Source organism: Lipophrys pholis, assembly GCF_963383615.2.
Source record: "Lipophrys pholis genome assembly, chromosome: 13".
NCBI lineage: Eukaryota > Metazoa > Chordata > Actinopteri > Blenniiformes > Blenniidae > Lipophrys > Lipophrys pholis.
The window spans coordinates 23,304,505-23,319,248 of record NC_137632.1 but is presented as its reverse complement, the minus strand read 5'-3'; the positions used below and the strand labels follow the sequence as shown (position 1 = coordinate 23,319,248).

At 42.5% G+C, this 14,744-nt stretch overlaps 1 protein-coding gene across 1 annotated transcript in view; it reads left to right on the top strand.

Moving 5' to 3' along the window:
- Positions 1 to 7,467: 7,467 nt before the first annotated feature.
- Positions 7,468 to 14,744, top strand: part of col5a2a (collagen, type V, alpha 2a) — a 40,288-nt gene continuing 33,011 nt past the window's right edge. Inside the window, exon 1 of the mRNA XM_080478076.1 lies at positions 7,468 to 7,775. Within this exon, the coding sequence (XP_080334202.1) occupies positions 7,694 to 7,775 (82 nt within the window). The 5' untranslated portion in view covers positions 7,468 to 7,693. The remainder of the gene's footprint in view (positions 7,776 to 14,744) is intronic.

Sequence of the window (14,744 nt, the reverse complement as noted above, 5' to 3'; positions counted from 1 at the left end):
ACAGCGCTAACATATGAAGACGGTGCAACTGCTAATGCTAACAAAACAATGACAGGGACGTCTTATCATCACACTTTTTAGCGTTATATACAGCTTACCGAAGTGCTCTGTTCGTCGTCTCCATAGATAGAAGGAACTGACCGCTCAATCAGACGAAGTCTTTCGGCAAATCCTTCTTTATACTGGCGGAGGTTGTTGAAGCAGTCGTCCTTAAAGTGATTCACGCACACAAAAATGACCTTACCCACAGATGTGGGTACATTTCTGTGAAAAATAAAACTCAACCAGGCACTTCGAAAAGGTTCTGATGCTGGGAGACGGTGTAACGAAGCTTGTGGGTTACTACATCCAACAACCGAACATTTCCACTTATCCTCTCGTAACTTCGGTTGGACTACAAAATCGCAGCGAGAAACAAAAATGGCGGATTGCTCGAAATGTCGATGTCCTAATTTGGCAGTTCCGCTGAGAATACTGTGACGTCATTGTTCAAAAAACGTAATAGAGAATAGAAAAATCGAAACCGATCGCAAAATATGACCAAAACAGAATATAAAGATATCAACGGAGCACCTGAAGAGACTACTTTGAACTTTTCTGTACTTCTAAACACTCTAAATATACAACAAAATGCATTTAAGGGCTAAAAAAGTGGATTTAGCATGATATGTCCCCTTTAAGTAATTTTTATAATTGTATAAAAACTGCATTTTTAATAATCTGTAATTATTAATTACTCATCCAGATAACTCTTTTCTAAAAGAGGCTTGATTACTGCCATCTTGGACAAATGCCTGTTTGACGAAAACAGTTAAACACATCTTTGAAAGAAGGTTGTGGGCAGAGGGTCAAGGCTGCGGCTCTGTCTGAAGCCCCATTTAAACACAATATTCAAGTGAAAATGCATCTTTTTTGCAATTTTGTTTAAGAAAAGTTTTGTGGTTACACGACAACGCGCTGAAAACAATGTCTGTTTACGGCAGAAGCGTTGAAAACAATGTAGTTTGCATGCCAGGCCTCTAGTGGGTGCTGTTGGTTACTTTTGTAATGAAACCACACAAATCCGGTTTAAAGGGTGGAAATTAGGATTTAAGACCCAAGTTCTCATGACTCAGCAACAATGGAGGAGTTTTTAAAGATGCCCACTAACGTATTTTCTTTTTTACTTGTGCTCTTTCAGTCTGTCTCAAATTTATGATGGCGTCTCCACAATAAACTATAAAAAGGCAAGAATAAGAGTACAGCTGTGGCAAATATTCAGAAAAAATGTGGGCCATGTCCAGGTCTCTTTAATCTCAGTGTGATTGTTGGACAGAGTCGACTCTACTGTGATGTAAATATATCATGGAGGTTTGCTTCTTACAATAGGCGCCATGTGCTCTCCATCTGCTCCCACATTCTTCCCGTCCTGTCCCGCGGTGCACTTTACAAGTAACAGGAGTTTAAGGAATTCTGTCTCTGGGATTAAAGTGTGATCTCTGAAAATCCCCAAGAGACACAATGTTAGTTCTGGGTTAGCGGCTCGAACGGGGACAGCGGACGCGCCGGTGCTGCACCAGCTCTGGCTCGCACTATCTTGTTTATTACAATATTTTGGCAGTCGTAGTCTTGGCGACTTAGACACTGCTAATTGTTTCCATTCTGTAGTTCAGTGCAAAACTAAACTATCAAAGAACCCCCCCCCCCCCCCCCTCCCCCCACACACACACACTTGTGTCTGTCAATACCATTAGAGGTCTGAAATAGTTGGACAGAATGTCGCAGAATGCAGAAACGGGCTTGAAGTTCACCAAAAACAGTCCAAATACACCTTTCAGACCTGCTAAACATGCTGTTTGACTGTCTGGTCCGGTTCCGTGTTCAGCTCACTCAAATGGCGAGTGTTAAATCGCTGCAGCAGACCCTTTCTGCTGCAGTCATCAGCGTCACTCAGAACTATTCATATGCAGTGATGCCATTTAGACATTGTTCTAGAAAGAAGAATTTGATTTGGAAGTAATTTGATGCTGTTTAACTCCACACACTCTTTTTCTCATTACAATGAACACACGAGGAGGAGCTTGATGATGGATAATGCCAGATGTATACAGGGGAAAGATGGTTACATCCCTTTTTTTTCCCCCCAAAGTGATTCTGCTCTCGATTGTTCCTGACCCTGAAATTCTTATAACAATCATCTGAACCAGCCAACAGTGAAATCAGTCCTCCCCAATCAGAGTAGGCTGGGTTTGATTTCGTCATTAGAACACAATGAAACAAGCTTCTCATTTCTCAATGCACCTTTCAAACACAAAATAACTCCAAGAAAAAAGGAAAATAAGTGAATTTTCCACTGCATGTATTTCACCATCGCCATAACTTCACCCGCTTTACCTTCTCCACAACCCTCAAATGAAGAAAACCATATCAAAGACAAATGGATGGACACATCTTTCAAACACATTATGTACACGTTGAAATTTCGTTAGTGAAGATTCTGTTGCCAGTTTGGAAATACAGTCGCAATACAATCATATATATTCCAGTTCGGCCTCGATTATCCAGGCAGTGTTGGGCACATATTCTCATATTGTCATGACTGTATTTCAGTACATTCATTTTGGAAGAAGTTCTGCAGAGTAAACTGGGGCCCCGTTTACACGACAACGTTTCAAGTGAGAATACATCGTTTGGGGTTTTTAAACGAAAAGTTTCAACATTCTGAAAATTATTTCCGTCTGTGTAACTAGCATGGATCTTTCAAATCTCTACTACAAAAGGGAAAAATAAATTTTTGTAAATACCGGCTATGTGTAAACGTGGCCCGAGACTAATCAATCTTGCAAATTCTGGCCAAGGAGGCTCATCCAAACTAACGTTGTGTGAAAAGTAAAAGTGTGTAACTTTTCCAACCTGGAGCAAAAGACAGGAGAGTTCTGTTACAGGTAGGAAAGGTCACAAGTATCTATGGTTTATAAAGACAGGAAGTGGAAGTGTATAATTACCCCCCAGATCCCTGAAATATGAATCAAAACAGCCCCCCCCCCCCCCCTCTCTTTTTTCATGCATTACAGTTGGTGGTGACAGGATAATGTTGGAGGCCGACATTTGTCCATGACTCTGTGCCTTTTTTGAAAGAAGAAACCAGGAGCTGTAGACTGATTGGCTTCCTGTTAGAAACATTAAGAAGTCACCCAAAACGAAGAGCTCTACTCTTCATGTACAATGCAACAAAAACCTTCATCTCCAGTTTTCCAGATCGTTTTAAAACTCTAAATCTAAATGTGCGTCTTTTCTGTGTCTAAATTGGTGCATTTCAAACGTTATGGCGTGTTCCTCACATTTGTGTGGTTGTTTATTAATATGTTCAGAGTATGTTGGAGGTTTCACGTGGGACAATATTTCTCATTCAAACGTCAATGAAACAAGTTCAAATCTGCTAAAATAGGTATTTGTGTTCCTAGTAGTATTTAGAATTTGGTCTGAGTGGAAGATTCCTTGCCTTCTGTTTTCAACTAAAAACTGTTGATTATACAGTCATCTGAAGCTTCGATGTCCAGGTGATGTCATGTCGTTTGTATCCACGCACATATTCGCACAATTACGTTATCTTCATTGTTCCTTTCTCTGGTTGCACATGAGCTGTAAAGCACAACACTGCCCCCACAGGTCATCAGCAATATTACTCTGTTTTTTCACACACTCTAACCTAAGCTACCTGGAAATGTACCAAATCACACATAAAGGCCCATCCCAGAATCAAACCAAAGTTTTTAAATCACTAAACAAGTGACTTTACAGCTCCAAACACAGCATATTATATCAATGTGTCAGCAGTTGATAGCTTAGCATAGCACTTGCACTTAAAACTGGGACACCAGAGTCCAGCTGTTGAAGGAAGTGACTCAGTGTCTCTCTCTTTCGTCTTTTCCCAGACTGACAGACTCAGAGCCTCGGTTTTTATTACTTTTTAATTAGAAACAAATGGGGTTGGATTTGACAGAGTTTCATGTGATTTATTCGCAAAACACAATAATATCCAATGCTACTGAACAGAGAGTAATGCAGCTTTAAACTTGTTGGGAAGGTGGACAGCGTTTAAACGAGACAGACAAACAAACAAAATGGCTGTCTTTAGCGGTGCAGCTTTATTACTGATGTCAGAGGCCAAATGGACCAGGTGGAGGATGAAAAAAACTATGAGCTTGAGCAGAAATAGAATCAAGATGTATTATTTTTGTATGGATCAAATACATTTCTTAACTTTTGAATTAACTGCCTTGTAGAGTGACGTCAGATCAAGTTTTCCCAAAACCTGGAAAGGCTCCAGTCTGCATTTTTCCAATGGGGAAGAGGGATTTTCCCTACTTCCATGATACGCATGAGCAAATCTTAAAAGTAACAATACAGTCGGGGCGTCAATGGTGTTTTCTTTTCAACTAATAATGAGTTTCCCAGCTAACTGTTACACAAACCATGATTTAATCTAATAGATTCCCAGATCACGTTTGACAGCGTTCTTTGTATCAAGTACATCTGTGGCAGCGACTCGCAGTGTTTGCTGACGCTTCCTTCATTCCTGCATACAGAGGAAGAGGGAACAAATCGTTCTGATGCTCGCTTTCTGTGCTCTGAGGGACGGAGGGGAGGGGGGATTGGCAGACATGTTTAGGAGGGCAAGGCCAACGAGAAAACAGCTGTCGTTCTCATTAGCCCTGCTCCGGCGTCCTGACCTCCCCCTTCCCGCCACAATCACACTATGTCTGATGGAGAGCCGGTCACCTGACGCTGTCAGCGCCTTGTGAACACGCCACACAGCTGCTTTCGACTCAGAAACACCGGAGTCAAGCGTCACATGAAAACTCATTTTAATTGAAATGATGGATGGATGGGTGGATGGGTGGATGGGTGGATGGGTGGATGGGTGGATGGGTGGATGGGTGGATGGGTGGATGGGTGGATGGGTGGATGGGTGGATGGGTGGATGGATAGCCATTTGTTTCCCCTTTAAATCTCTGTTTTGATTCAGTATGAAACAACAGAAACGACTCATTATCTTAGTATATCAAGCAAAATAAACATAGAAATGTATTTAAAATTCAGAGCCACTCGTAACTTAACTTTTTGAAAAGTGCTCCCAAGGTGGAACTTTTTATAAACACTCTGACTTTGTCTCCACGGAACCGGAGTAAACGCAATTTTTTAGGGGAAAACGCTACTACTGTCATCGGCGTTTATGGTGTATTGTTCTCTTTCTGCATGTGTGTGTGTGTGTGTGGTTTCATTACACAAACAACCAACAGCACCAACTGGTGTGCTGTTAGTGAAGGAAGGCAGTGAGAAGAACAGCTGAGGTCGAGACCAAGGATCTGCAACCAAACGAGTCCTTTTCATGGCCAAGGTCAATATCTGGAAGAACCACTCCCATTATGGGGTATTTTTTGTCGTGTGTGCTCAAAACATGAAAATAAAGTTTTCTTTAATTAATACCGTTTCTGCTTCTGTGTTACGTCTCGCTGCCGGCCTTGTGGTCAGTTGTTGCAATGAGTTTGACGTAGTCACAGCCAGTGAGCCACAGTGCTGGAATATTTCTAAGCAAAGCTTCAAATTTAGCATTCGAAAATGTACGACATGACATCTGTTTACTCTAAACATTAATGCATTCATGCATGTAAGCTGCATGTGGCCCATCCTAATTCTTCTCGACCCTCGCTCAACAGTCTGTGACAGTTTTTATCCTTGTCTGCCATCTCTGTATTGCATTCATGAAGTGTCACAAGCACAATTTAGATATATTTTATTACATTTTTTTGCTGTTGTGGCCATTTTTTAAAGGTATCTTTCCATGGATCTTCCTGCTTTAGATGTTTAAGACATCTTGGCTATTTTCGAATAATAATAATAATAATAATAATAATAATAATAATAATAATAATAATAATAATAATAATAAACACTTTACATCATCACAAGATGCCATTTTAGCCACGTTAGTGGATTTGGGCAGTTTTAACCCCTTTTATTTAATTTTTTCCTCTTTTTCTTATTTTTTCCTTTGTCTCTTTTGCTCAAAGCTAACATAGTTTTAGCTGTTTTACTTTTTTTTTTTTTTTTTTACTATTTTTAGCCTGGAGATTAGACCATTTTTGAAAGTCAGGGTGGAATGCGAACTAAATCCAAATGAAAACAAGATGTTTATTTGCATTATATTCTGAAAGCGTCATGAGGTGAACAGTCGATGTGATCAGCGTGGACCCGGCTGCAACTTCAAAAATGTCACTATAACTGTTGTTAATGGAAACACCATTTCTATAAAGGTGAGAGCAAATTAAGTTGACATAACGCACACATGGGGGAGGTGGAGACGAGTTAATGGTGGGGTGGATGTTGAGAGAGGGTATCCAGTTTCTTGTGACTGTTGGTCGGACTCTAATGTGAAATTTCTAAAACTTGTTTAGCAGACCAACTTTGGCTTGACGATTTCATTGGAAGGTGGAGGCTATCCTGTATTGACGCCTGCTGATTTGTCACAAATGCTGTGGCCACATGATAATGCTCCGATTTTTATACAGTTGGATTACAAATGAGGCACTAATCCTCGAGAAAAGAATTGAGTGAAGAAGTAACAGGAGCTGCACTACAGGGCAACGTTTTATAATCTATGTCCGTTTACACGGAAATGGTAGAAATGCTAAAAACTATGTAGTTTTCAAGTTGAGCCAGTCCTTGCTTTGATTTTTGGACCATGTTGGACGTCTGCTTAGTTTGTCTAGAACGAATGTTAAATTACTTTGAAACACTTTTTACTGCTCATATTCATTGTTCAGACCTACTGCAGGAGTACAGTGGGCAGATTCCATGTTACCACCACAAGTCAAGAGGTCTTGACCTCAGATTTCTCTCTAAATTTACACCCCGGATTCTTTAAAGATGACCACCTACGTTCACGGCCACCCACAGTGACCGTCACACGCAGCCTCACTTTGGTCTTTATCACTATTTTTCCCGCACTTTTAGTTTGAGATGATTCAAAGGAACACGCGGCGGATCAAACGTGACCTTCCTGTGCAATCCTTTCCTCCACTGCAGCTTCTCCTTACCAAACAATAGTTATAAACTCTATTCTGGCTTTTAATTGGCCTGTAAAAAAGAAAAAAAAAAGGGATCCTCGGCTCACTGCGGGTCTCATTTGGTGCCCCGAAAAAGGCAATAAAATGTCACTTTTATGATCTTGCTTAGCAACAACTTCTGAAGTTAAAAAAAAAAAAAATTAATAAAAAGAGAGAGAACAACAACTTCCAAGCAAGCAAATGTCATCTAAGCTTATCTGCCCCGGTAAGACGAGACAATTATCTCTCGAGATAGTCAGCCGGAGAGGATCACTGGAAAGTATGAGGACTTGTGAACATGGGTGTAGTTCTCCCACAGCCAGCGAGAGGATGGTTATGGGAGAGGGCTGACAAAAGGGGGAGGAAAATTAGGCTGGCCAGCATTCTTCTCATTTAAAGCTGTATCTACACAGGAGGGGAAAAAAAGCTTCTCTCGCAGTCTGGGCTGGGTCTGCGTGCTGCTTACAAGGAGAGGCACTCTTGTATTCATGGTGGTGCAGTGATAACCTGAGCATTTTTTTTTTTTCCTCCTCTCTTTTTTTTAAATCCCTTTTTACCCCCCTCGCTTTGTAACACGGGACGGCTCATGTCTGTCTTATGAAGACATGATGAGCTTTGTGCATTTAAGGACTTTCCTTTTTCTGGTGGTCTCCGTGGTTCAAGTTCTGATTGTAACATGTCAAGACGGTAAGTCAAGTCCTGCTTGTTTTAACTCCTAATTGCTGGCGGTTGTGAAGGTGGCCGACCTTCAAACATTTGCTTTGGGACTGTTTGGTTGTTTGGTTGAACAGAGTGGAATCGCATCAGTTTGAAGGACAGTGAGAGGGTTCTCCTTGATTCAGCACACCCTTGTCACATATTGTTTGACTCTTTTAGAGGGAAACTTAGACTTCAGTTGTTCTGCTGCTTGGTTGCAAGGCCACTTTTGAGACAAACCTTACGTGGAAATTGAAGACTTATGTCCAGCTTAGAAACGGGACTCACAAAACGAAGGTGCGGATTATTTGGCCAACGAGCTCTGCATGTCAGGAAACGGTCCCACGAACATCTGTCAGCGATTGCGAGTGATGTCACCCCGAGGCGCTGTAAATGTACAGGAGAGGTGGGGGCGAGCACCTCCGTGGTTTTTACATTAAACCCTGAGGCACTCCGCCGCCACTCTTGGACCGTTCATCTGGCGTCACCGCAGCCCCCCCCCCCTTGGACTGCGCTGTACATCTGCAAAAAGAATTTCAGCACCACAGCTCGGGGGGGGGGGGGGGGGGGGGGGGGGGGGGGTGTTAACTCAGGACAGATGTGAGGAGACACGAGAAGCAGAGATGCTGTTGGACTCTCTGAGTCACCGATGTCTCCAGCTGGAACACCTGAGCCGCTCTTGTTTTAGTTTGACCTGTAGTTCCACCTTCCTTTCTTTCTCTCTCTCTCTTTCTCTAGTTTCGCCCTGCTCTCCTTTCTCTCCTTTCCAGTGGGAGTGTTTGAAGCCCCCGTGTCGTCAGCCGGACCGTGTTGTTGCTTCTACGTATGATGTCATAGGCCACAGCGAGCGTCGGAAAGTTCACATGATGGACTCCCGATGGCGAGCGGCACAGATAGACACTGTTTATTGCTTTTAAAACGCTGCCTCACCCTCTGGAAAGTCCAAGCTTTTCTTCAGCTCGGCATTATAAAGAATATGTTTCTGTTCAGGCTCATTTTCACATAAAGCTGCACCAGGCAGATATGTTAAAACCATTGAAGACATTGTGACGGTGGAGGTTTTTTTTTGGTTGCTCATCCATACTGAATTTACGTGGTTTGAAATTTTTTTTAAAAAGCACTCGGTGTGTAGAAGTGTGTCTTTGTTGGCTCTTATGTGTCGTGTTTTGACTCATTCGATCTTGCAGGCCTCTTTCCATGGAGTCGCGGTGGGTGAGGCGGTTGCCGTTTCACCAAATGAAAACAGTGGAAAGTTCATGGTTTTTGTAGACTCAGGGAAAATGTGGCTCACCAGCACTTTGACACAATGTACTCATGTGGCTGTGAGGGAGGGGAGGAGGGGGGTGGGGGGTGGGGGGGGGGGGGTAGTCACAGAGAGATTCACCGCTTACATGTGCACTCAGTGGTTCTTTTTCGACGAGCTTCAAGCCTTAACACGGTCTTTCTCAAGCCGTTCAGCGAGCCTCGGCTCGGCGTGGGGCGTTGCATGTGCCGTGGCAAAATCATTAGCATTTAATTGGAATCTTTATAAGGGAAACTGCAGCTTTAAATTAAGTGCAGCTGATGAAACGCTGTAATTAAATGCAGAACGTCTCTCCACAGTTTTCGGTTTTATCGGAAAAAAGTGAATAAAATCCAGCTCACTGTCCTAACCTCATTTAATCAGTTTAATTAACAACCTGGGAAGGCTCCAAGGTAAAACTCGCTTAGAATTAGTAGTTTAATGATCACCAATGGAAGTGTCCAGAAAAACTGGTTGACTTCACTTCACATCAAACATTGTCTTTCAGGGATACAAAATTCCTAACTTGCTCAGACCTAAACATTTTAGAGCTTCCAAATTGGTCGGATTGCTTCGGCGTGCTCGTTTTTCCACTGCGAATTTGTGTCCAGAAGGAAAAAGTCTTTGAGAAATGTGATATTGGTGGAATTGAATCAAACACAGAGCTGTGAGCTTCCAACATCAAAAACTAAATGTTGGACAGTTTTTGATAAAACTCATATGCCTGCACATGTGTGGAGTGTTTGCTCACAAAGAAACGAGAGCTACACGAAGACGAGAGTGACGATGAGGGTTGGAAATGAGAAAAGGAGTGTAAACATGCAAAACCCAATATTTGGAGTAAAGGAGGTGAACATGGAAAAAGTCGCTGGAAAGTACTGACTCCAATAACAGAAACTAATGTCAAAAGTTTTAGCCGGGGAGAGGAATCGTGTGTGTGTGTGTGTGTGTGTGTGTGTGTGTGTGTGTGTGTGTGTGTGTGTGTGTGTGTGTGTGTGTGTGTGTGTGTGTGTGTGTGTGTGTGTGTGTGTGTGTGTGTGTGTGTGTGTGTGTGTGTGTGTGTGTGTGTGTGTGTGTGTGTGTGTGAGAACGCTCCTCCCACATGAAGACTTAGCTGTAAAACATCTTCAAAGATGCCACTTTGTGCCTCACTTCAAAGGCCCGTAACACCCTGAGATGGTATAACCAGTGGTTTACTTGAGTCTGTTAGCAGAGTCTCGTTTATCACCCTATCAACCAGTTTAGTTTTTTTGGGGGGGGGTTTAAATTCCACATTGCCAAAGTCTCTTCCAGAGCAGAAATCCGTTATTCCAATTCAAAAAAAAAAAAAAAAAAAACCCTGCATGAGGTCACCCCGTCTCCCAAATTGGTTCCAGTTGTTGTTGCCACATCACTGACAAAGCAACAAATGGGCTGTTTTCTACCAAAGCTGAAACGTCCAAACATGTGAATCCAAGCGGCTCCACAGACGGCTCTGATTAGAAACACATGCTGCATTTTTAAGCTATGACTTGATTACACGCCTCCTTTCTTCCGCAGTCGAGGGGGTCGGGCTCACCACAAAGCACTCGAGTCTCCAGGTTTGGTTCCATCTATTGTCTGACGCGAGGTGAGCCCCCGCTGGCACTGGCCGTGTGTCTGATCACGTTTTAACACATCTTGTTCTGCGAGGATGGCTCCATGGGAACGACTTATGAAGCAGAGTTTTGCAGTCAGCAAATGGCGGATTGGAGTGGAGGGATGATTTCCAGATGTTCTGGGAAAAAAAACAAAAAAAAAACTCTTTGGCAGTATTTGGAAAATATAAGGGGGGAAAGGGGTCTAGGAAATTATTGAGCGAGCAGGAGGAAGTTAGCAAACTCTTGAAAATGTGCCAATTTTACTTTAAGGCCACTTGAGTGTGAACGCGCAAGAAACCGAGTGGCTTGTCGGTTGCATGAACAGTCTGTGGTGGCGTCTTATCTCCTGTATCTTTAGAAGTTGAAGTTAAAGTAACTGTTTGTTCAAACACCGTACAATTACGGCTCTCCTAACGAGTTTCCTGCTGCTTGATTGGCACCTACCCAGCCGTCTGTCCTGTGATCCTCGGCAGCCTGACCGCGTGGGAGGATGACAGGACGCAGCGTAAACACACAACAGGACGAGTTTCCCAAGCACTGCATTACTCTTCATTTCGTTGGAATTAAGAAAATGGCAACATCGCTCCTTCGACAAGTACTTTTACCCAATCTCAAAAAGACATTGTGGCCTGAACTGTTGCACGTTGGTCAAGTTCATTCCAACTTGCATTTATACCAGCAACCTTGATATTGAATGGCAAATATTGTTAAAAAATCAGTTAGATGAGGACAACAAAATCAAAGTTGTTGGTGTTGAGCTACAACATACAAGATCAATGATATCAATACGCATCTTCTACATGCTAAAGAAAGAAGAAGTGCTTGGTTGGATTTTAATAAAATGCCAGTCGACCTCACCTTCAAAGCCTTGACTGAAGTTCAGGTTCTTTACTACTTGCTATTTTTTTTGGCACCAGAAGTAGTTTTCTACATATCAGTAACGACCAATTACTTAGCAATGAATGCTATTTATTTAGGTTTTGCCAGTAAAAGTATTTGGTTAGGTTTAGGTCAAAAGTTAAATAGTTTGGCTCCAAAACCCCCCCCCAACATTTTATTGAGTGAAGCTCCCTAAAGTTCTTGGTTTTGTCTTCATTAGCTCGAACAGCGACAGTTATTATGAGAGTAAACCATTTTCTTTCCGGTATAACTAATTGTTTAGGGTAATGTTAGCTCCAAGCTTTAGGGTTAAATTATACGATTATAAAACTACTTCCTGGGTGATTGCATTTGGTGCCCAAAATGTGTGGTTCAGGCTTCAAATAGTTTTAATCGGAGTTCCATAATTTAGTCAGTTTACCTACTAAGGCGACTGTCTTGGCTGCAGGTCTCAAAGTTAGATGGTCACATGGTCAGCCTTCAGTAATATATAAAGCACGCTCAGGATATTACATATTGTAACATATCTGACATGTTAACACTTCTCTTTTGAATAAAAGTTTATGGTGACCAAGATAAAACGTTTGCGATATTTTATGTTGACGATACAATGTTACAGTTACAATGATCACTAGATGACGCACACCATCATTAGGATCAAAGAATCTAAAGCTTTCAAATGTGAAACATTCAACAAATCAGTTATTTGAAGAGATGCCCAATGCAAATTCTCTTTTGAATTCTCCAGTTGTGCGACAATATCCCTTTAACAGTCCGCAGAACTAATGACGGTTAGCTTTTGGGCTAACATTATCTTTCTCAACAATTGAAAACTAATACAGTCCATCCTGAAATGGCCAAGAAAGCAAACACAGCCTCCACGGCAATGCTTTTGAGCAGCGGGCCTCAGCTCGAGCGCTCGGCTCTGCTCGCCTCCCCGTTGTTGATACAGCTGGTTGTAGTTTCTCGAGGAGATCAGGAGGACGTTTGCCCTCTGGAGTGTATCCTCCGCAAGTTTGCAGGTCTGAGCGTAATGCAGCACTCCCTCAAAACATGTTCTCCCTCTTCCACCCGGTGATCATTTCAAAGGCTGCTGTAATCGCTTTAAGTTGCTAAATTTTAAAGAGACCCCATGTCCCATTTGGAACCTTCTGTTCCTCATTGGGGCAAAGTGACTTAGATGAGTCAGCAAAATTTGACTATGGTTACTGCGGACTGCATTTATAAACAATGATTGTCATATTCGAAAAAAAGGCTTTCTTGCACCAATTGTCAAAGTGTGATATGATAAGCCCCTCCATGAAGCTTGGATAAACATCAAGCCCCTCCGACCACTGAAAGCCCTACTCACAGTCTTTGTCTCACACAAAGTACTAACTTTCCTTGTGCTTTTCCCATTAAAATATCTTATAGTTGACAGCTGTTGTCATCCGAAGGCAATAAAAAGCTTAATCATTCTCATGCAAGTTACATGGTGACCATGTGTGTGCCTATACATGTCTACAACTCTCGCTACTGCTCCAGCTATGTGTTTGCGCCAATGTTTCAAGTACTTTCATGATTTCTTCTCAAAAGTGAAAAAAGAAAAGAAAGAAATCATGCTCAGGAAAAACCCAAACACCGAAAAACAAGGGAGATTTTATTTATATAAAAAAGGCGATTGCAAAGCTATCATCTAAACGTCTGAAGTTGTTCCATTATAATATTGTAGGAAAATAGGATGTAGAATCTGATGGTGTATTTGCAACATGTGAAGTCCAGTCCATCCTGCTCCCAGGCGCTACGCCTATTTGCTCCAATGCCACAGAATGGTGACAGTAAGCCATAATTGCAGGTTGTGGCCCGGCCTAAATTCTAAGTTGTAGCTGCGATTGTGTACATTACAACTGTTGAGGGTTCACAGGCTCAGCTACAAGGGTGTTGGTGGCTGACTGGGGTTAGCAATGCGGCTTGGGACACGGCTCGGCTCTTAACGACTTGTCGGACAGCTGATTTACTTTACGGTCAAATGCTTCATGTATGAGCCCGGAGGTGTTCTGCGATCCACGTGGTCCTCCTGGAGAGAGTGGAGCAGACATTTTGGGAGTGTTCACCATCCAAGGCTTGTGACTTTAGTGAGAGCACAGTCTGAAATCACAGCACGCTGGATCTTTTATGGTTTCGACGTGGATTTGGTCCATGAAGCACATGTTCTGAAAGCAAAAAATACGAGGTTACGTCGAGTTCCAGCACACATGCTAGAGTGCTCGAGCTGCAGTCTTTTGATACTCGTCGATGCCAGGACTCAGTAGAGGGTATGAAGTTTCTTGAAATGTCTTCTCCGATTAAAATCGCAGTGTGCAAAGCAGATGTGTGCGTTAGCAGGGAGCAGCTTCGAGCTTAGACTGACGAGAGTCTGGATGTTCAAACCTCTATTCTGTCCTATTGGCTGGGTCTGTTGCCTCAGACTTTCCATGTAATGGATGGGGACACGACTTGCTCAGTGACATGAAGGGGACATTCTTTTTAACACAATGTGACTCTGTGCTCCCACGACAGCCACTGGCCGCAATGTCCAGTCAACCTTCTTTCCCAAACAGACGCGTCTCACATTGAACCCGACTGATGAGATGTGGAAATGTCTGCTTTCAAGCTGGTGACTAATGCCTGCCATCTGACCTGCAGGACGCAGCCAACGGGTAAAGGGGATTTAAAAAAAGAAAAAAGAAAAAAGGATGAAAGCAAACATTAAGAAAAGGAAAAGAAAGTAGACGTTCACACATTAGTTTCTTTGACTTTCGGCTGTTTGCAGGACTGTGGAAAGTTCATCTAACTCACATCGAATGACAAATGCTCCACTGCATGCTAAGTTTAAGATGTTCCATATGGAGGCTATAAGATACCAACGTTGGGCTTTTTTTTTTTTTAATAAACTTTGACACTACCACCAAGACAAATACTTATGTGTATTTGTTTTCCCCATCATCCAGGGAAGTTTTGCATCAACACGTAGCCCCAGGTTTACACAGCTTGAAGACTCTCCTGTGCATCACGCCACTCTTTATTTACCGGGACTAAATTACAGGCTCGGGTTTAATCTCCCTCTGCTCTCTCTTTTGTTTGGAAGTCTTTCACTGATGTGGCCGGGTGTTTGGAGGGAGTGAGGGAGGTGCATGCTTTAAACACAGGATCATTTCATCA